The sequence below is a fragment of the Medicago truncatula genome, chromosome 3, assembly GCF_003473485.1.
Source record: "Medicago truncatula cultivar Jemalong A17 chromosome 3, MtrunA17r5.0-ANR, whole genome shotgun sequence".
Taxonomy (NCBI): Eukaryota; Viridiplantae; Streptophyta; class Magnoliopsida; order Fabales; family Fabaceae; genus Medicago; species Medicago truncatula.
In genome coordinates, this window is record NC_053044.1 from 43,011,411 (window position 1) to 43,033,855 (window position 22,445).

General features: G+C 33.0%; 5 protein-coding genes, 1 long non-coding RNA gene and 1 pseudogene across 7 annotated transcripts; 4 read left to right on the plus strand and 3 right to left on the minus strand.

Annotated features, from left to right (window-relative positions):
• Positions 1–887: 887 nt before the first annotated feature.
• LOC112419877 (uncharacterized) lies at positions 888–4,319 on the plus strand. Of its 2 annotated transcripts, none has more exons than XR_003009945.2 (3): positions 888–1,202; positions 1,347–1,437; positions 3,211–4,319. It is a non-coding gene; the product is annotated as an uncharacterized lncRNA (long non-coding RNA). The 2 variants fall into 2 exon arrangements; XR_003009946.2 differs by having other exon boundaries at positions 3,229–4,319.
• Positions 1,617–2,667, minus strand: LOC25489680 (uncharacterized). The gene has a single exon (XM_013605814.3). It carries the CDS (start codon positions 2,466–2,468, stop codon positions 1,872–1,874), a length of 597 nt encoding a protein of 198 aa, XP_013461268.1. The 5' UTR covers positions 2,469–2,667; the 3' UTR covers positions 1,617–1,871.
• A 99-nt stretch (positions 4,320–4,418) lies between the features above and the next one.
• Positions 4,419–5,249, minus strand: LOC25489681 (uncharacterized). Its single transcript, XM_013605815.3, has one exon. The coding sequence runs from the start codon at positions 5,127–5,129 to the stop codon at positions 4,530–4,532; it is 600 nt and encodes a 199-aa protein (XP_013461269.1). The 5' UTR covers positions 5,130–5,249; the 3' UTR covers positions 4,419–4,529.
• Positions 5,250–7,229: 1,980 nt separating this feature from the next.
• On the minus strand, positions 7,230–8,082 carry LOC11415031 (uncharacterized). The gene has a single exon (XM_003601911.4). The coding sequence runs from the start codon at positions 7,944–7,946 to the stop codon at positions 7,347–7,349; it is 600 nt and encodes a 199-aa protein (XP_003601959.2). The 5' UTR covers positions 7,947–8,082; the 3' UTR covers positions 7,230–7,346.
• A 2,062-nt stretch (positions 8,083–10,144) lies between these two features.
• On the plus strand, positions 10,145–11,517 carry LOC11415032 (uncharacterized; annotated as a pseudogene).
• Positions 11,518–17,235: 5,718 nt separating this feature from the next.
• On the plus strand, positions 17,236–18,082 carry LOC25489682 (uncharacterized). Its single transcript, XM_013605816.3, has one exon. The coding sequence runs from the start codon at positions 17,364–17,366 to the stop codon at positions 17,961–17,963; it is 600 nt and encodes a 199-aa protein (XP_013461270.1). The 5' UTR covers positions 17,236–17,363; the 3' UTR covers positions 17,964–18,082.
• Positions 18,083–20,821: 2,739 nt separating this feature from the next.
• LOC11417618 (uncharacterized) lies at positions 20,822–21,793 on the plus strand. The gene has a single exon (XM_003601916.4). The coding sequence runs from the start codon at positions 21,003–21,005 to the stop codon at positions 21,600–21,602; it is 600 nt and encodes a 199-aa protein (XP_003601964.2). The 5' UTR covers positions 20,822–21,002; the 3' UTR covers positions 21,603–21,793.
• Positions 21,794–22,445: the final 652 nt, after the last annotated feature.

A 22,445-nucleotide genomic window follows, 5' to 3' on the forward strand; every position in this document is an offset into this window, starting at 1 on the left:
AAAAGTCAGGGTTAGTGGTCATTCAATTTCTATGATCAATATGCATATTCATAAAGCTAGGGTTAATAGTCAATGATAAACATACATAAAGCATTAAACACAAGGTAATATGAATAAAGACTAAACTTTCATTAATGTTCAAAGGAGTTCAACAAATTAGGGTTTCGTAGGATTACATCAGATTTATCTCAGGAATTAACCACAAAATTAGTTACTCATAGCTAAAGTATAAGCTAACTAACATAAGAAAAAGGATTCATACATGTAAAGGATGATTGACTCTTAGTTTTGATGGTTTCCCACCATATCTCCAAGTCTCTGCTCCAAAATATGCCTTTAGGTCTCCAAATTCGTCAACCCCTAATCTGAAAACGCCTCTTTATATTTATAAGCAGGTCAAAATCGGCCACCGTGCTCCAAAATCGGTGGCCGATTTCAACAGAGCGTGTGCCCAGAAAGTACCAAATCGGTGGCCGATTTTTCACGAGGCCAAAGCTCAAAATTGCAGCAAAAATTGGTGGCCGATTTCCAATCTTGAAAACTTCAATTTCTTCTTCTTTTGTAGCTTGCAACTCCATGAATTACAATAAATAACCCCTAAAATTACATGAAAAATGTCTACTAAAAGAGTAATGACAGAATGTCATCAGTTCTAGTCCAAAACAGTTGCCCCAAGTCGGCAGTGTTGACAAGATGCCTGCTTGATAATTGTGCAATGTATTGAAGGTCATTATTATCCAACGAAGTGTCTTCAATTATTGACCTACAAGATGTCATTCTATAAAAAAGGTAATGACACAACGTCAATATAGTGAAGCGACTTCGTCAGCAAAGGCCAAAGATGTCATTCTACTTCGATAAAAGAAGTGCCGACATTGTCATCATATTGTTACCGAAGTCCAATATGTCATTATACTTCAATAAAGAAGTGATCCACGTGGCATCATTCTATTGAAGCGCCTTCTACCGAAGTCCAAGATTTCATTCTACTTCGATAAAGAAGTGATGCACATGGTATCATTCTATGGAAGCATCTTCTTCTACCGAAGTCCAAGATTTCGTTCTACTTCGATAAAGAGGTGATGACATGCGGCATCATCTACAGAAGCGTCTTCATCTTCCAAAGCAAAAAAATGTCTTTCTACTTAAAGAAGTGTCATGAGATGTAACATGCCTCTATTGATTTGTCTTCATCTACCAAAGTATGCAATGTAATTCTACTTCGATAAAAAAAGAATGACACATGGCATCGCTCAAATGATTCCTCTTCATTTTCACCTTCATTTTTCAAAACTGATTTGAAGTTTAAATCAAAACTGATTATCGTCTTTAATTTTTGTCATCAGGTACAAAAACGACCAAGATCAAGAATTTCGAGAAAATATAGCAACTTAAGGATCAAGATCTAACCGGTTTCTCATTTTTTGGCACTTCCTGGTAATGCAACCTATTTACCTCTTCAGAAATTCATTTCTATTTTTTTTCCCCTTATAACAAACTAGGTTTTCTCAGATGGTTACAAACTATGTTGTTTTCAAGTATTTTTCTGAATTATTGAATGGCTTAATCAGTTCTTAGTTCTTACAAAATAAGACATACAGAAGATGTGACTTAAATTTCTTATTAAGCTGATTTTGGTAATCATTAAATTAATTCAGAAAAACCTTAAAACTTTACTTACAATTCCAACATGCAAAATTAAAAGCTAATGAGTTTGCAAAGTCAACTTAGAGTGGGCATGGAGAATTAAGGAAACTCTAACAATTTAGAATTAATCCACTATAATTTTGTCAAAAAAATCAATCTATTATAATGATAAGCTAATTAGTTGATGTTAGTGCCTATATACGTAGCATAATCTTGCATCAAAACTAAAAAGCCTCCAAAGCGCCAAACGCAAATATATCACACTCTTCTGCGCAGCACCAAGCACGATGGTCATGGCCGTTTTTGCATCCACACTCATTCCAATTATTCAATCTCCTGTTATTTTGCTTCTCCATCTCAGCAACCGAGGCTACTTTTATTTTAATCTCCACTTCCACTTCTGGCGTTATGAACATACCCTCTTTGAAATCACTGCCACTCACCAAATCCATCTTCAACCATTTTTTTAACTCCATGTTTTTTGATTCAAGAATCACTTTCCATGGAATCTCACATTTCCCAATAAGTTGTGACCCCCACATCTTCCTTTGCCTTAGCTCCAACACCAGGCTTTGTTGATTAAGGTTTTCCAAGAATTCTTGGGGGCAAGAACAATCTAGATTAAAAGACTCATCCCAAAAGGGCACTGATTTGGTGGAAACACTTTTGCTGTTTAGTTGAATTCTTTTGTTGTTTCCCGTTGGAAGATATAACCTTGCAAATAAGTTTTTCGTAGATTTGACGGATTCAATATTTCGGGCTTGAATGATTCTCAGTTCAAAACTGAAGTTTGCATAAGCAGATATGTGGGATGGATCCATCGAAAAATTGAGAGTATAGCTAAATAGGAATTTGTCTAGTTATATGTTTAAGATGTTTGTTTGAGTTTGAGTTGTGTTGTATATGATGTATTATATAGTGTGCAAAAAGTAAACTGGAAATGCTTTCCAGGAAGCTGCTCTTATTCTTGAGCACTAACATAGTGTATTATATAAAATTGATCCAATATCTAAGTTGTGCTCTTTGTGAATATATTAATACCATCTTAATCTTAAACTATGCACATGAGATTGTGTAGAAGATTATATCTTATTAAAGAAAACCTTTAGAATCTCGAAAGGCTAGATTTTCCAATTTGGCTCTTGTTATTCTGATATGGTATTGGGTTATGAATCCACAGTATCTTAATGCAATCCATAACTGGGACCCCAAAAGTAACATTAGAATAAGCAAGGTTTTTGTACTGACTAAAATTCTTGAATGCTGGTATCAATTGACAGCCATCAATAAAGCTAGAACCTCAGTTGGCATTTTTATCTGATTAAACTCACTTAGTTGTAATAATGTACATTATTATTTTGAAAACATGTACGGAATTTTCCTACCACTCATTAAGCTTACAAATATATAGTCTGTGTCTCTGCGACATGTTATTCCATCATAAAGTTAATATCATTTTAAATTACTATTTTTCCTTTTCTAAAGCAATATGAGGAGCGAATTTTGGAGTACTTCATATGTCACCTTAAAAACTAATTGCCTTAAATTTTTATCTATACATAGTTTATATATGGCTGTCAGGTGGAACTGACTGGAGACACTCTCCGGTGAAGCAAAGGGAGTACCTGCAAGCATTACAGTGCTCAAGCCAGTAAGAATTGGAGAGACTGAAAGCTAGAATTAGCAGTGCATACCTTTCTCTTGGGGTTGGATCTCTATTTAGACAATTAGACACGTACAGTAATTTTGACAGCAACCCTTTAGCTTAGAGTGAATCCAAGGAATGGGTCTTCATGAAGGCGAAGTCTGGATTGATCATTGGTCTAGTCCAAAACAGTTGCCCCCAAGTCGGCAATGTTGTTTAGACAAGATGCCTACATGATAATTGTGCAATTTATTGAAGGTCATTATTATAGAACGAAGTGTCTTTCAACTACTGACGTACAAGACATCTTTCTACTTCTATAAAAGAATGACACAGAGTCAATTTAGTGAAGCAACTTCGTCGACGAAAGCTAAAGATGTTTGTCTACTTCGATAAAAGAAATGCCAACACTGTCATCGTACTGTTGGAGAGTCTTCATTTACCGAAGTCTAAGATGTCATTCTACTTCGATAAATAAGTGATGACACATGTAATCACTCTATTGAAGCATCTTCATCTACAGAAGTTCAAGAATTCATTCTACTTCGATAAAGAAGTGATGACACATGGCATCATCTATTGAAGCGTCTTCGTTTACCAAAGTCAAAGATGTTTTTCTACTTCAATAAAGAGATTATGAGACGTGACTTCATCGACCCATGTATGTGATGTCATTCTACTTTGATAAAAGAAGAATGACCCATGGCTTCGCTAGAATGGTTCCTCTTCATTTTTTGAAACTGATTTGAAGTTCAAATCAAAATTAATTATCGTCATCTATTTTTGTCTTCAGGTACGAAAACCATCAAGACCTAGAAATTCAAAAAAATATAGCAACTCCAGCATCAAGGTCTAACTGGTTTCTCATTTTTCTGCACCCATGGTTATGCAACCTATTGACCTCATCAGAAATTTGTTTCTAAATTTTTTCCTCATAACAAACAAAGTTGTTCTTAGAGGCTTAAAGATTATGTCGTTTTCATGTACTTTTCTGAATTATTGAATGGCTTAATCAGTTCTTACGAAATAAGATATACGGAAGATGTGATTTAAATTTCTTATTAAGCCGATGTTTGGTAATCATTAAATTTCTTATTGAGTGACACCGAAGAAAACTCTAGTCATATAGAATGAACCCTTATAATTTTGTCAAAAAATATCAATTGAATATCCATTAAAATGATAAGCTAATTAGTGATGTTAGTACATATATGCATCACATAGTCTTGCATCAAAATTAAAAAGCCTCTAAAGCTGCACCAAGCGCAAATAAATCACAATCTTCGGCGCTGCACCAAGCATTATGATCATGACCATTTTTGCATCCACACTCATTCCAATTATTCAACCTTCTCTTATTCTTCTTTTCCATCTCAGCAACCGAAGCCACTCTTATTTTAATTTCCACTTCCACTTCTGGTGTTGGGAACATAGCCTCTTTGCAATCACTTCTACTCACCAAATCCATTTTCAACCATTTTTTTAGCTCCATGTTTTGTGATTCAAGAATCACTTTCCATGGAATCTCACCTTTGCCAATAAGTTGTGACCCCCACATCTTCCTTTGCCTTAGCTCCACCTCTAGGCTTTGTTGATTAAGGTTTTCCAAGAATTCTTGGGGGCAAGAACAATCCAGATTAAAAGACTCATCCCAAAAGGGTACTGATTTGGTGGAAACACTTTTGCTGTTTAGTTGAATTCTTTTGTTGTTTCCTGTTGGAAGATACAACCTTGCAAACAAGTTTTTCGTGGACTTGACAGATTCAACATTTCGGGCTTGTATTATTCTTAGTTCACAGCTGAAGTTTGCATAAGCAGGTATATGGAATGGATCCATTGAAAAATTGAGAGTTTAGCAATTAGGAATTTGTCTAATTATGTGTTGTAGCTAGAAAAAGAGAGAGGAAATGAAAGCTAAAGAATATGATTAATGGGTTTGTTTTGAGTTTGAGTTTGAGGTTTCCTATGTGATGTATTATATAGTGTGGAAAAGTAATTAATTAAATCGGAAATGCTTTCCATGAAGGAGCTCTTATCCTTGAGCACTAATATAAAATATAAGACACAGTAGCTATCCAGTATCTCAGTAGTGATTTTTTTTGTATATTTTAATACCAACTTAATCTTAAATATTCATATACATGAGAATGAGATTGTGCATAAGATTATATCTTATAAACAAAGCCTTTAAAATATTGAAGGGGTTGATACTTGATTTTCCAATCAACAGTATCTTGCTGCATTCCATAACTGGGGATCCCAAAGGTATAAGATTAGAATAAACAAGGTTTTTAGTGTACTAAACTAGAAGGATTGAATGCTGGCTTCAACTTAGAATCATCGAAAAAGCTAGGATCTTCAGTAGGCACTGTTATCTATTTACTCATGGACACTAGTTAATGTAATGACATGTACGTCAAAAGTTGCATTTAAGTATACAAAACTTTTCTTTTGACTGGTTAAGATATACAAAAGATATGCAGCACTACAATTGATTGAGATGGATCCGAACCACAACTCGCAACCATGACATACAACAAACCTTAGAATCAATACTGGCCATATATGATACTTTGTCTCAACTAGTGTTATAAAACTCAAATCAGTTATCTACTCATAAAAAAGGTATATTTTTTTATAAAATGCTTTGTACATAACAGATATATATGGAGTGTAGTAACCACCACATTCACTGAAAAAAGTGTAGTGGCCACTTTTTCATCTTAATTGAGGATGGTTTTAATTATTTTTACAAGGATGAATTTAAATTTTTAACGCATAGTATTGTCACTTTATCAAGGATATCGATTCATTAGTGGTGTTGCAGTAATTGTGAATTTATGATCCATAAAAAATATGAAGCAATACATGCATGCAGTGCACACTCTAGAAGACGCGGCTCTTGATTTCTTAGGCAGAAGTTGTAATTGATTCAGGGTTTTGATTTATTCACTTTCAATTCCTTTTTAGATACCAAGTTTGAATTTTTATTTTCTCTTTGTTAAATGATTCAAATGAAACAAATGATAGAGAGAGATTCTAGTGAAGTTGAGACTTAGCTTGATGAACAAGTTACTCACTAAAGGAGAACTAGATGCATAGTTGACTGAACGATAGGATTATCATGGTGAGACCTAGCTTATATTATCATACCTTCCACTCCTTTCTGTTTTTACGAGTCAGCAAAACGGTTAGAAGTTAGTTAGGAGCTATGGCCTGAGGTTGTTAGGATCAAGAGTTGCATATAACTCATTGTACCTTCTTTGATTCTTAAATTCAATATATGCGAGTTTTCCTCTACTCAGATTTTGTGAGTTTCTTCATCAACTTTACTCATGTTTAAGAAATTCAAGATGGTATCACAGATCTTTCGAGCTCTGCTGCACATCACTATTGCAAGCATGGTACGCACCAGTCCTCACTCATTCAAATTATCATGCTTGGGATCGATCTATGAGAAGAGCTCTTGGGTAAAAATAAATTTGACTTTGTTGATGGAACAATTTCAGTTCCTATTGATTTTGATCCAAGTTAAGGCTTGGAATCATTGCAATATGTTTGTGCATTCATGGATTATGAATTTTGTTGATGAATCTATTGCATAATGCATTGTGTTTTTTGTGAATTCCATTGATGTTTGGAAGGAACTGAAGGAATGTTTTTATCAGGGCAATTGCATTCACATTTCAGAATTATAGATCGAGATCTATGAACTCAATTAAGGATCTCGGTCCGTCTCTGCATTTTTCACTACTTTAAAGGTGCTTTGGGTAGAACTTGAATCTTATCTTCCTACTCTTGTTTGTGTATGTCTAGTTCGTTGTTCTTCTGCTACTGGTTTGAGTACTGCAAGACACAATTCTAATATACAGATAATACAGTGTAAAAATAAAATTTAATGCGTCTGCAACGTCATTTTAGAGTGGGCACAGAGAAGTAAACTCTAATCATATAGAATCAATCCATTATAATTGTCAAAAATTCAATTCATTATAATGATATGCTAATTAGTTGATATCGGGGCATATATACATTGCATAACTTTGCATCAAAATCAAAAAGCCTCCAAAGCTGCACCGAATGCAAATATATCACATTCTTCAGCACTGCACCAAGCTTGATGATCATGACCATTTTTGCATCCACACTCATTCCAATTATTCAATCTCCTCTTATTTTGCTTCTCCATCTCAACAACTGAAGCTACTCTTATTTTAATCTCCACTTCCACTTCTGGTGTACTGAACATACCCTCTTTGCACTCACTTCCACTCACCAAATCCATTTTCAACCATTTTTTTAACTCCATGTTTTGTGCTTCAAGAATCACCTTCCATGGAATGTCACCTTTGCCAATAAGTTGTGACCCCCATATCTTTCTTTGTCTTAGCTCCAACACTAGGCTTTGTTGATTAAGGTTTTCCAAGAATTCTTGAGGGCATGAGCAGTCTAAATTAAAAGACTCGTCCCAAAAGGGCACTGATTTGGTGGAAACACTTTTGCTGTTTAGTTGAATTCTTTTGTCGTTTCCTGTTGGAAGATACAACCTTGCAAATAAGTTCTTCGTGGACTTGATGAATTCGATGTTACGAGCTTGTATTATTCTCAGTTCGCAGCTGAAATTTACATAAGCAGTTATATGAGATGGATCCATTGAGTTATTGAGAGTATAGCTAGTTAGGAATTTGTCTAGTTATGTGTTTTAGCTAGAAAAAAGAGAGGAAATTGAAGGTAAGAATATGAAAAAGGTTGGTTTGAGTTTGAATTGTTGTAGGTGATGTATTATATAGTGTTGAAAAAGTAAATTGGAAATGCTTTACAGGAAGCTGCTCTTATCCTTGAACACTAATATAAAATTTGTCCAGTATCTCAGTTGTTCATTTTGCGAATATATTACTACCAACTTAATCTTATATCATGCACATGAGATTGTGTTGAATATTATATCTTATTGTAGAAAACCTTTAGAGTTTAGAATCTTGAAAGGCTAGATTTTCCAATTTTCCTATTGTTAGTCTGATTTGGTATTGGGTTATGAATCCACAGTATCTTAATGCAATCCATAACTGGGACACCAAAAGTAATATTAGAATAACCAAGGTTTTTGTACTAACTAAAACCCTTGAATGCTGGCTTCCACTACACCATCAATAAAACTAGAACCCTCAGTTGGCATTCTTATCTAATTAAACTCACTAGTTGTGATAATGTACATTAATTATTATTAGAAAACATTGCAAAATTTTCCTACAAGCTTACAAAATCATAGTCTGTGTCTCTGCGACATGTTATTCCATCATAATAAAATTATTATCATTTTTAAATTTTAAATTACTATTTTTTTCCTCTTCTAAAGCAATATTGATCTTGGAAACGTAAAAAGTTATTACCTTAAATTTTGATCTAGAAATAGTTCAGAGATGCTGCAGACGATCTCCAGTGAAGCCGAGGGAGTACCTGCAACACTCAAGTCAGTAAAATTTTGAGAGAGTGATAGCTAGAATTAGCTGTGCATACATTTCTCTTAGAGGTTGATCTCTATATATACATGTTGTACAATATTTTTGAAGGCAACCCTTTAGCTTAGGGTGGACCGAAGGAATAGGGATTCATGAAGGAGAAATCTGCATTGTTCATTGGCCTTGTCCAAAACAGATGCCCCCAAGTCGGCAATGTTATAGAGACAGGTATCCTACTTGATAATTGTGCTAAGTGTTGAAGATTATTTTTATAGAACCACGTGTCTTCAACTATTGGCGTAGAAGTTGTCATTCTACTTTGATAAAAGAAGTGACGGCACAACATCAATTTAGTGAGGCGACTTCATCGATGAAAACCAAAGATGTCATTCTACTTCAATAAAAGAAGTCATGACACTGTCATCGAACAGTTGGAGAGTCTTCATCTACCAAAGTCCAAGATGTCATTCTACTACGATAAAAAAGTGATGACATGTGGAATCGCTCTATTGAAGCAAGCGTTTTCATCTACCGAGACGTGCAAGATTTCATTCTACTTTGATAAAGGTGTGCTGAAATCTGGCATCATCTCTTGAAGTGTCTTCATCTACCGAAGTATGTGATGCCATTCTACTTCGATAAAAGAAGAATGACACATGGCATCACTAGAATGTTTCCTCTTCATTTCACCTTCATTTTTCGAAACGGATTTAAAGTTCAATCCAAAACTGATTATCGTCTTCAATTTTTGGATTCTTAAATTTAATTTTTAAAAATCAAAAAAATAATATTAATTTATTTATATTAAAATTTTAATTTTTGAAAATAAAAAAATTGTAAAAACTAGAAAAAAAATTCAGGAAAAATATTTTATAAAATTTTCGAAAAAAAATTGAATATTTTTCTAAATTTGTATCCAAATTTTTTTTGTGTAGAAAAAAATCCGATTATATTTTTAAATTTTGAAAATTAAACTCCAGAATATTTTAATTTCGAAAAAAATCTAAATATATTTTCAGATTTTTTTTCTAATTTTTTTAATTTGGAAAAAAAAATTATAGTTTTTTCTGATTTTTAAAATTTTAGAAAAAAAAATATAAATACAAAAAAAATTGGTAATAATTGTTTTATCAGAAAAAAAAACCTATTAAATTCCACAAATTTAAAAAATCTTCATAATTTCTTAAAAAAACTAATTTTTTAAATTTCAAAAAAACATCTTTTTTTGAAATTATTCTTATTCATAATTTCTTATTTTTTTTATTTTAGAAAATATTCTTATTTTTTGAAAAAAATCTGAATATTTTTCTGATTTTTTATTTTTTGGATTTTTTTAAATAAAATCTGATGTGGAAATGTTTTTTTCCATGTGGTAAATTAAAAAAAATAAAAAACGAAAAAAAGATGTCAACTCAGCGCCACATAAGCAAATCTGCTGAGTTAGATGGGGGAGGGGGGTTTTCCGGACAAAAAAAAAAATTACGAGGACGAAAACCAAACCGAAAATTTTATAGGGTTGAAAAACACTATTAACCTTTTATTTTTTTTGAGAGTGTTTTCGATTGCTTTTAGTTTAGCACACTAAAAACCTTGTAATTATTCTAATCTTCTATAATTTGGGGTCCCCAGCTACAGATTGCATTAAGATACTCTCTTGAATCGATTGCATTAAGATACTCTCTTGAATCAAAACCCAATACCACATTACAACTTGGAGTTGTAGTTACAAGACAAGATCCGAATTGGAAAATCCACCCTTTCTAGATTCCAAGGTTTTCTTTAATATGATTAAAATCTTTAGAACAATCTGATGTGCATGTTTAAGATTAATTTGGTATTAAAATATTCACAAAAAGCACAAGGATTAGAGCAGCTTCTTGGAAAGCATTTCCATCTTCCTTTAATTAATTACTTTTTAAACACTATATAATACATCACACACAACAACTATAACTCAAACAACAAACTCCTTCAATATATTCTTTAGATCTAATTTCCTCTGTTTTTTCTAGCAACAACATATAACAAGAAACGTTCATAGCTATTCTCAATTCACGATGGATCCATCTTATATGTCTTCTTATGTTAACTTCAGTTGTGAATTGAGATTAATACAAGCTCGAAACATCGAATTCATCAAGTCCACGAAAAACTTGTTTGCAAGGTTGTATCTTCCAACAGGAAACAATAAAAGAATTCAACTCAACGGCTAAAATGTTTCTACCAAATCAGTGCCCTTTTGGGATGAATCTTTTAATCTTGATTGTTCTTGTGCCCAAGAATTCTTGGTTAACCAACAAAGCCTAGTGTTGGAGCTAAGGCAAAGGAAGATGTGGGGGTCACAACTTATTGGAAAAGGTGAGATTCCATGGAAAGTGATTCTTGAATCACAAAACATGGAGTTAAAAAAATGGTTGAAGATGGATTTGTTGAGTGGAAGTGATTGCAAAGAGGGTATATTCATAACGCCGTAGGTGGAAGTGGAGATTAAAATAAAAGTAGCTTCGGTTGCGGAGATGGAGAAGCAAAATAAGAGGAGATTGAATAATTGGAACAAGTGTGGATGTAAAAATGGTCATGATCATCGAGCTTGGTGCAACACTGAAGATTGTGATATATTTGCATTAGGTGGAGCTTTGGAGGCTTTTTGATTTTGATGCAAAAATATGTGATGTATATATGCACTACCATAACTAAATTGCTTATCATTGTAATAGATTGGTTTATTTTTGACAAAATTATATGGGCTATGATTTGGAGTTTCCATTTATTGTTACCACTCTAATGAATTTGCAAACGCAATCACCTCCAATAGGATACCATGTGCTCTTAAAACACTTGTTAATTAGGAAATAAAAAAATTGTTGTATTGAAAATAACATTTTTTAAATTTTCAACCTTAATAAAAACTGAATTATTATGTTGTTTTTTTAAAATTGTGTGCGTACGCAAGTGCGTGCGTGCGTGCATGCGGAATTTGAAGTGAATATGACAAAAATCAAATGAAGGAAATTAAGTAGTCAATCCACTCTGTTGATCAAAATTTGTAGCAAACATCGACAAGAAAATAAATATATATATTACAATCTTATCCTTTAAAAAAAAAACAGTTCGATCTTAAATCATAACTAAACTTTGATGAAGATAAAACACTTTATAGCTCATTTTCAACTTTCAACTTTTTGTTGTGGAATTGAAACTTTAGCGTAAAATGTTTTTTGCTACAAGTTCTACATGGTGCATCTGGTATGTACAGAAATTTGAATTCATTGGTCATGCAACTTACAAAAAGAAAATGTATCGTTGTGTGCTGAACAAAAGGATGGATCAGTGGTGGAGAGTAGAACACAGGTTGGTGAACTTGATGGAGGGAAGGCGCGTTCGAAGAAACAAGGGAGGAAGAGGGATGTTGTGGATTTGAGGACCCTTTTGGTTATGTGTGCACAAGCTGTGTCTGCTAATGACAATAGGATTGCTAATGAAATTTGAATCTTTTGTGTGGTCTTCCTTTTATCAGTCCTTTAGTCAATGGATATTTTGCCAGTGATGATACTATGGTGATTTTTCTCATTAACTTCTTATGTTAGAGAAAATGTTATGTGCAATAGCACTTCTCTTTTTTCTTTTTGGAAAGTTGTCAAATATAGCTCTATACCTACTTGGTCTTTTATTAAAAATAGTGAAAACAATTTGGTTTTGCTAGAGGTAGGTGGCTAAAGATTATCTTTTTAATCATGAGTATTTTTGATATTGTCTCAAAACTGTATTTTCTTTAAAGTTTTTTTTACAGAATACGTTATTCAACTCGTGCGAAGCACGGGTTTGTAACTAGTGATGAATGAAAATAATAACATTATATGGTTTTTCCTTTTAAGTATCATAATAAATAAAGGTATATATACATGTTCAAGTTTATCTTATCTAGAATTAAAATCAAACATGTCAACATAAGAAAAGAATAAGAGGTACATGACATCAACAATTGCAGGTGGAACTTGTTCAAAAAAACAATTGCAGGTGGAATAGAGGCAAAAACTACTCCATCTTCTTGACGCGAACCAGGTTATTTGTAATATACTACAATTTGAAAGTATGGTAGTGTTCAAGAGTCTTGTTCAGTAGATCACATATGTTAGTGGTCGGTCTAAGAATGTGATTCTCCATGAATTGAGGATCAACAAGGAGCGACTTCCACAACTTGCAAACACACCTTAATTGTAGAGGATTGTCTGACTCCACCCTCAAAAGGATTTCGATCATCAGTTCTGCTGGTTGAACCGTGCACGGCAACTCAGTAGTTTCTTTCGCCATCATGTGCCACGATAAAAGCTGAATTATTATGTTGTGTGCTCCAAAGACTAGACAATTTTTTTTTCGCAAAAAAAAATACAAGCCCTTAATAAAAACTGAATTAATATGTTGTTTTTTTTAAATAAAAAGAAAACGACCTATTTAAAAATTGTGTGCGTACGCTCGTGCGTGCGTGCATGTGGAATTTGAAGTGAATATGACAAAAATCAAATGAAGGAAATTAAGCAGTCAATCCACTATGTTGATCAGAATTTGCAGCAAACATCGACAAGAAAATAAGTAAATATATTACAATCTTATCCTTTTAAAAAATAGTTCGACCTTATATCATAACTAAACTTTGATGAAGATGAAACACTTTATCTTATCGCTCTTCATGTGCTACACAATTAAACTGAGGGAAACTATTTGTTTAGATTGAAAGGTACTGAATAGAACTTCTCACTTATTATGTTACCCTTGAAAGACATGTAATTGTCCCATGAATGTTTGTCTTTGTCATTTTTAATAGATGAATCCTTCTTATTTAAGTGTTGTCGAGGAAATATGCTGCAACATCCGCAACAAATGATTTTGATTGAAATGGCACGTTGATTATATCATTGAACTACTATCACAAAAAAACAATTAGTGTAAGTATGATTAATTGACAGTCTTATAAGTCTTTATATTGACGATGTATATGACATCAACAATTGCAGGTGGAATAGAGGCAAAAACTACTCCACATTTCCCTACATAGTGAAAGAAATGTTAGCAATCATTTAATCAAATTGCAAGTTTATCAAGCTTAATTGACTACAAAGAATTAAAAAGAAAATCATGAATGCGGCAAATATTTGTACAACTCTTTGACTGCCAACACATGTCAAATCCAGAAGACCTGCATTTCTCCATAGGGAAAACAAATAAATCTCTTTCATTCATTAAATTAACAAGGAAGTAGTTTTTGATTGCTCTTAATAAAGAATACAAACAGGAATAATTTCAACCTTACACAAACACAGACGATCCACTAATTGTTCCAAAACAACCCTGGTAATAAAATGTCAACTTCCTAACAAGCATAAATAAATGAGAAATTATACTTGAAAGTTAAAGTTCTACTTGATAGTTTGGTGAAAAATCAATTATGAACTTTTACCATTATGACGATTATCATTTATAAACACAAGATATAGTGATGAAGAATGATATGGAAGACTCTAGAATACTAAAGAATAATGTGAAAGTTTACAGAACACTAAAGAATAATATGGAAGAATTCAGACACTCTACTAAACTTCCAGTCATATTTGTACTGCCAACCAATACCTTGACTATGAACAAAATGTGGTAATGGTGTTGTACTTGCATACCTATATACAACAATGAAACCTCCACCGGATTGTGAACCAAAAAATAGAATATACAAGTTAAGAAAATCATTTCACAAGAAAGAATAACAATTAAGTAAATAAAATCTCATTACAATTTAAAAAAAGAGAATATCTTCAGAAAAAGAAAGTACCTCTACTAGGGAAACGAAAGATGCCATCATCATAGGAAATGAAATTCTTCTCAATATGTTTGGACCGACAAAGCTAAGCCTAGAAAGTAGATCCTCAACAAGAAAATCAATATATGTTCAAGATCCAATTAAGTTTAACTTGAGAAATATCAATTATGTATGTACCCTAAGGTTTATAATAGTTCTAAGTGTTACAAAAGATTTTTTTATTTTTTTAGAGGAAAGTGTTACAAAAGATTGAAGAGTGATAATTGTGACATATATTGCATAATTGTGAGTATGTGTGCGTGCACGCGCACATTGCATAATCGTGAGTATGTGTGCATGCGTGCGCACGCGTTTGTGTGTCGGACTTTCGCTTATTGTGTCATCCTTGAATGACTTGTTGTTGTCCCACCAATGTTTGTCTTTGTCCTTTCTAATATATGAATGCTTTGTCGAGGAAATATGTTGTATCACCCACAACAAATGCTTTTGATTGAAATAACAAAATGAAACATATATTCCTTCAAAAAAAAATGAAACATATATGCCATCAATTGACTGACAACATTTCACATTGTAACATAGAAAATTGAGGAAACAAATCAAACCTAGATGCCATCAATTGACTAACATCACTTCACATTGTAAAAAAAAAAAAAAAAAAAACACGTAAATCATGGTATACAACTCTTTGAGAGAGATACTTACCCACATGTACAACGTAAAAATTAAACACAAATACGATTTTTTGAAAACTCGATGCATGCAAAAAGAGCAAATAGAAACACAGCAAAACAATGCAATAAATGATGTTTCATGATTGAAAGACTCAATGTTGTTTACATAACTAAACATGTCTACGTTTTCTAAGGACAAAATACCTTGAGCACACAGACTAATACATATATCCATGAGAGCTGCTAATTGAAGCGAAATGAATTTCACGAGCGTCTCGCGAATTCAAGGTAGCCATTAGATCGGTGATAACATGCTACAGTATCAAGTTAACCATTAATATAGACTAAATACATCACTTAACGAATGAATCTAAAAAGTTGATTTTTGCTTATAATAGTGATCGAAGGGAGTATAAGGTAGTCGTGAATCTCTCGCTATGAATTTTGTCGTGAGATACATCATTACCCTATATCCGTATTAGATATGCTGGTCATTAATGAGTACATATATGACAAACCAATTATCAAAATATCTTATGACCTTGAGCAGACAAATTATGGCTGTTATGGTTATGAGCTCTGAAGCCCCGATACTCCAAAAATGGTGAAGTATCGTATCTGACACGTATCTGATACTGATACGTCCCGATACGGGTATCGGAAAAGTATCGGGCAATTAATATTTATTTTTTTGAAAAACAATGACCAATACGTGTCGGATACGTCCCGATATGCGTATCGGAGAAGTATCGGACAATTAATATTTATTTTTTGAAAGAAAAAAATGACCGATACGTGTCGGATACGACTAACTTGTACTCCGGCACAGCTTACTTATACTCCGACACCTATCAACTCTGGCAGCGCTATCAAAATCATAATGTCTCTTCTAACCTAAAAAAATAGGGTTTCTCGTCACCACATAGCAATAGCTATTCTCTCTACCAACCATTACCACTGATTGAATTCTACTTTGTTTCTCTTCTCTCTAATGTTATGTTTCTTCTGCTGTTTGTTTTCGATATAAATTAGTGTTAACTGTTAAGTAGTCAACATTAGACAAAGATGTTCTTTTTTTTATAGTACTTATGATGTTCTCTTTGGATGGTACTAATGATGTTTAGCTATATTCTATCTAATTTGTGCGGAAAAAATATGTAATTGTCACTTGTTTTGATCATTTTCATTAATGTGAATGTTTGTTTATCATCATTTTTAGTTATGTTTATACATTGTGCACTTATACTATTAATTTTAAATTTAATTTTTTAATAACGTATCGAGGCCGTATCGTATCGGAAATTTTGAAAATTTTCCCATATCGCCGTATCGGTATCGGTATATCGGGGCTTCATAGGTTATGAGAATGAGGTAGGATCTCTGCCAATTTAAATCCCTCATTAATGTTGGTATGCAGCTGACTGTGATTATTAAATGAATTAGTTGGCTGATTAAGGTTGCATTTTGGCGCCATATGAGTGTATTTAGAAAAATACAATGGGATTTAAATTGGCAGAAGGCAGGCTAGGGTTGCAATTAGGGTTAAAAAAGTTCCCATCTGCATAAGATTTATAGAAGTTAGATTAGATTAGATTAAATTAGATGCTTACTAACTTTTTTTTTTATGGTTGTGAGTTGAGGGCAGCATTCAAGCCTTTTAGTTTACTACACTAAAAACCCTGTTTATTCTCTTCTTATACCTTTGGGGTCCCCAGTTACGGATTGCATCAAGATACTCGTGATTCGTATATTGCTACTTGCAAGAGCAAAATTGTAAAATCTAGCCTTTCGAGATTCTAAACTTTTTCTTTAATAAGGTATATGATCTTCAACACAATCTCATGTGCAATGTGCATGATTCAATATTAAGTTGGTATTAATATATGCACAAAAAGCACAACTGAGATACTAGATCAATTTTTATACAATACTATATATCATATACTTTATAACCTTGGAAAGCATTTCCACATTACTTTTTCCACACTATATAATGCATCGCATACAACAACTTAAACTCAAACAACAAAACCCTTCAATATATTCTTTAGCTTTACTTTCCTCTTTTTCTTCTTCTAGCTATCTACAACACATAACAAGAAACATTCCTAGCTACTCTCAATTTTTCAATGGATCCATGCCACATATCTGCTTATGCAAACTTCAGTTTTGAACTGAGAATCATTCAAGCCCGAAATATTGAATCCGTCAAATCCACAAAAAACTTATTTGCTAGGTTATATCTTCCAACAGGAAACAACAAAAGAATTCAACTAAACAGCAAAAGTGTTTCCACCAAATCAGTGCCCTTTTGGGATGAGTCTTTTAATCTAGATTGTTCTTGCCCCCAAGAATTCTTGGAAAACCTTAATCAACAAAGCCTAGAGGTGGAGCTAAGGCAAAGGAAGATATGGGGGTCACAACTTATTGGGAAATTTGAGATTCCATGGAAAGTGATTCTTGAATCACAAAACATGGAGTTAAAAAAATGGTTGAAGATGGATTTGGTGAGTGGAAGTGATTACAAAGAGGGTATGTTCACAACACCAGAAGTGGAAGTGGAGATTAAAATAAAAGTAGCTTCAGTTTCTGAGATGGAGACGCAAAATAAGAGGAGATTGAATAATTGGAATGAGTGTGGATGCAAAAACGGCCATGACCATCGTGCTTGGTGCTGCGCAGAAGATTGTGATATATTTGCGCTTGGTGCAGCTTTGGAGGCTTTTTGATTTTGATGCAAAATTATGTGATGTATATATGCACTAACATCAACTAATTAATTAGCTTATCATTACAGTGGATTTATATTTTTTTGACAAAATTATAATGGATCGATTCTATTTGATTAGAGCTTTCTTCTCTGTGTCCATTCTAAAATGACTTTGTAAACAGCAGAATCATTAAAAACTTTATCGAAAAAACTCAATGAAATATAACCATGGTGAAAGAAAAAATAGTGCAATGTGAGGAAGCTACAAAAAAAAAAAAAGAGAGAGAGAAAACTCATAACTAAGTGAAACGAAAATTAGGAATACCAAGTATTTTAAGGAAAAATGTCCTAATAAATTCAAGAAGAGAATCCCATCAAGTAAAATTCTGAGTAGAAAATCCGAAGTTAATCGGCTTATCGGCACAAGTATTTTCTTCTCTAAAAATATAAGAAACATGAAAGTTCACCGTTGTGTTAGAATTAAACAGTTTTTCCATCCCTTCAATAACTATCAAGGAACCATCTCCGGTATGAAGCATTTTCTCTCAGAAATCCTCAAACATGCAACATGCTCCTGATTGGAACATACAAACTCTCATGTATATTGTGAGGCTAATGATTGAGTTGATATCCTTGCTAGGATGAGGCATTCAAGCTCTTAGTTTGACGATCTTGGACTCCCTTCCTCCTTTTTTGCTTTCCTCTTTTCATTTTGATGTAATGGGGGTAGCACCCTCGTATTGTTCCTTAGCTTTTCTCGTTATTTCCTTTACTTAACAAAAAAAATTGATTTGGTAAAAAAAAAACAAAAAAATTGATTTAATCAAATGAAATAAATTAATTTAAATTTAAGATAATTAGTTTTTATAGTATACATATAAAAACTATCATGTTATAGTGTACTTATCAAAACAATCAATAAATTGTTAGCCAGTATTTTCAAGTGTTTGTTGTCGACATGAGAAGGCATCTGTCGAAAAAGGAGTTTTCTTCAGATGTAGGCTGAATACAAATGCATTCAACAAGGTTCAATGCACAGGCATGACTTTGTTAGGGATGTAATTTTTTATATACTTAATAAGGCGGGAGTATCAGTGAAGAAGGAGGCGTATGTGAACTTTCTGATTGACCCACTAGATAGAAGATCGACACTTAGGCATGCGGATGTTATAGTGTACGGATGGGTAGGAGGAAAACATGCATGCGTGGACTTGACTTAGGTTTTACCACTTGTGGGATTAAGGGTCGGGCCATTTATGGTAGGATAGGCAGCCCTAAAAGCTGCGTCAAGCAAAGTGGCCAAACATGAGAAAGCGTGTTCTGACAATCAACATGCTTTTATATCATTTGTTTTCGACACTTTCGGTTTCCTAGCATCATAGGTTGTTGACCTTCTGCATAGAGTTCAAAGGGTCATGCATAGCAATGTCATGTCTCCTAGGTTCATGAATGTCGTGTTTACGAGGATTGATTTTGCCATCCAAAAAGGTCTAGCGGCGCAACTTGTTGTCTGCTTGCTTTCTATTCATGTGTAAGTAATCCTTGTACTGCAATTGCATTTGAAAAACATACAGTATATATAGGTAATTTGTGGTCTCAATGTAAATCAACATTTACAAGTCTTTGAGTTTGACCGGAAGGAATTCAATTCCTCTCTGAAGAACATCAAAGGTCCTAGACACGTGCGGAAAGCAAGTCATGTCTGTCAAAGACTTACAGTTTAGGACTATTAGTTTTTCAGTTATTTTCTTATGTATATATAGTAGATTTTCATAGGAAAATGAAGTCGCAAATCATATGCAAAAGTTCTTCACACTCGAATTATCCAAAGCGTAGAGAGAAAAGAGTCAAGAATGTAATGCAAATTATTTTTCTTTTAAGTTCCTTTGTTTCTTATCTTTAAAGATTTCTACTTTTTTCTTAAATTCACAAACTTTCTTGTTGATTTCTGTCGAATATGACAGTTATCTTCATCTTTTTGCATTAAAATTCATGAGTATCCTGAACACTCAAACAATTTCTGGAAAAACATCGAACAATGTCCTAAGATTTCTAGTTTGATCATGCAAGTAACATTTTAAAACTAACACTTTTGTTTACCAAAAACACTGATAAACACAAATTTTGTTACTTTGAATGAAATTCTATCATTTTTCTTTAATACTCGTAATCATTTATTAACCCATTCAACCTATTTCTCTATGCAATAATAAAATAAAAATGAATATTGCATTAAACTTTAAAAACAAGAAATATGTAACAATATATTTCTGCAAGCGACAATCATAAAGAAACAAAGGGAAGTGCTTTATTTTCTTTGAGGGCAAAGAGAGTACTTTACAGTTTACATAAGCCAAAAGAAAAAGATACTGTAATCTGTAATGGTTTATTAATGGCAATCAACATAAAGAGCAATTCAAAATGATATTAGCATTATGATGGAATAGCATGTCGCAGGCTATATTTTTGTTAGCTTAATGAGTGGTGGGAAAATTTTGCAATGTCCTTTATAATTGATGTACATGTATATCATTACAACTAGCTACTAAGTTATGGCTGTGAGTTGAGGCCAGCATTCAAGCCAAAGTACACTAAAAATGTTTTTTATTGTAACCTTATACCTTTGGGGTCCCCAGTTAGGGATTGCATTAAGATACTCTTGATTCGTATATTGCTACTTGCAAGAGCCAAATTAGAAAATCTAGCCTTTCGAGATTTACAAGGTTTTCTTTAGTAAAATATAATCTTGAACACAATCTAATGCGCATGATTTAAGATTAAGTTGGTGTCCATATATTCACAAAAGGCACAACTGAGATACATGGCAATTTTATACAATACTATATCATACTACATATTAAATTAGTGTTCAAAGATAATAGAGTGCATCTCGGAAAGCATTTCCAATTTACTTTTCTCAACTCTATATAATACATCACTAGCAACAACTCAAACTCAAACAAACCACTTCAATATATTCTTAGCTTTAATTTCCTCTCCTTTTCTAACTGCAACACATAACTAGACACATATTCCTAACTATACTCTCAAATTTTCAATGGATCCATCCCATATACCAGCTTATGCAAACTTCAGCTGTGAACTGAGAATAATACAAGCCAGAAACACTGAATTCATCAAATCCACGAAAAACTTGTTTTCAAGGTTGTATCTTCCAACAGGAAACAACAAAAGAATTCAACTCAACAGTAAAAGTATTTCTACCAAATCCCTACCCTTTTGGAATGAGTCTTTTAATTTAGATTGTTCATGCCCCCAGGAATTCTTGGACAATCTTAATCAACAAAGCCTAGTGGTGGAGCTGAGGCAAAGGAAGATGTGGGGGTCACAACTTATTGGGAAAGGTGAGATTCCATGGAAAGTGATTCTTGAATCACAAAACATGGAGTTAAAAAAATGGTTGAAAATGGAATTTGTGAGTGGAAGTGATTGCAAAGAGGGTATGTTCACAACAACAGAAGTGGAAGTGGAGATTAAAATAAAAGTTCCTTCGGTTGCTGAGATGGAGAACAAAAATAAATGGAGATTGAATAACTGGAATGAGTGTGGATGCAAAAATGGTCATAATCATCAAGCATGGTGCAACACTGAAGATTGTGATATATTTGCATTAGGTGGAGCTTTGGAGGCTTTTTGATTTGGATGCAAAATTATGTGATGTATATATGCACTAACATCAACTAATTAGCTTATAATTACAATACACCACAAAAAAAAAAAAAAAAAAAAAAAAAACTTAAATTACAATGGATTTATTTTTTTGACAAAATTATAACGGATTGCTTATATATGATAGTAATAGTTTTATTCTGAGTGTCCACTCCAAAATGACTTTGCAAATGCATCGACTTTAAATTTTTAATATTGAATCTTCTCTTGACAAGGTTTTGGTTGTGGCTTCCTTCAAAAAAAAAAAGGTTTTGGTTGTGACTGTGTATGCTAATTTTGCTACACAATAACATATTAACAAGTATAATAAATAAAGTCGACCCCTAAAAAAAATGTGTAATAAATAAAGTCGATTTGAAAATTTCAAGAATAATTTTTCAATTGTTAAAATTTAAATTTGTCTCACTAATTTAAGTGAGTCCGACTTATGAGTTATACGTAAATTTGATAATTCTACATCAATTTGATAATATTCAAATGATTTTTATCAGTAAAATAGTATGTTGAAGATAATGTTTTTGTTAACATTTAGCATAAATATATTAGTTTTAAAATACTCTTAAAAAAATCCCCTGCATCACAAACTTAATACATGCTACCTCCGTCCTAATGCAAGAACCTCTGGTCAAATTATCTTTTTATTTTTACTATTACTTTTCCCACCCTATTGCCTTCTCGCGCGCCCTGCAAAATTTTCTAAAATAACCCTGATCCGGATTACATAATCCATACAAGATTGTTAGTGATTTCCGAAAACAGAAATCCGGACCAGATGTTATGTAATTTTCCATGTCTTTCTTTGATGTCAAGG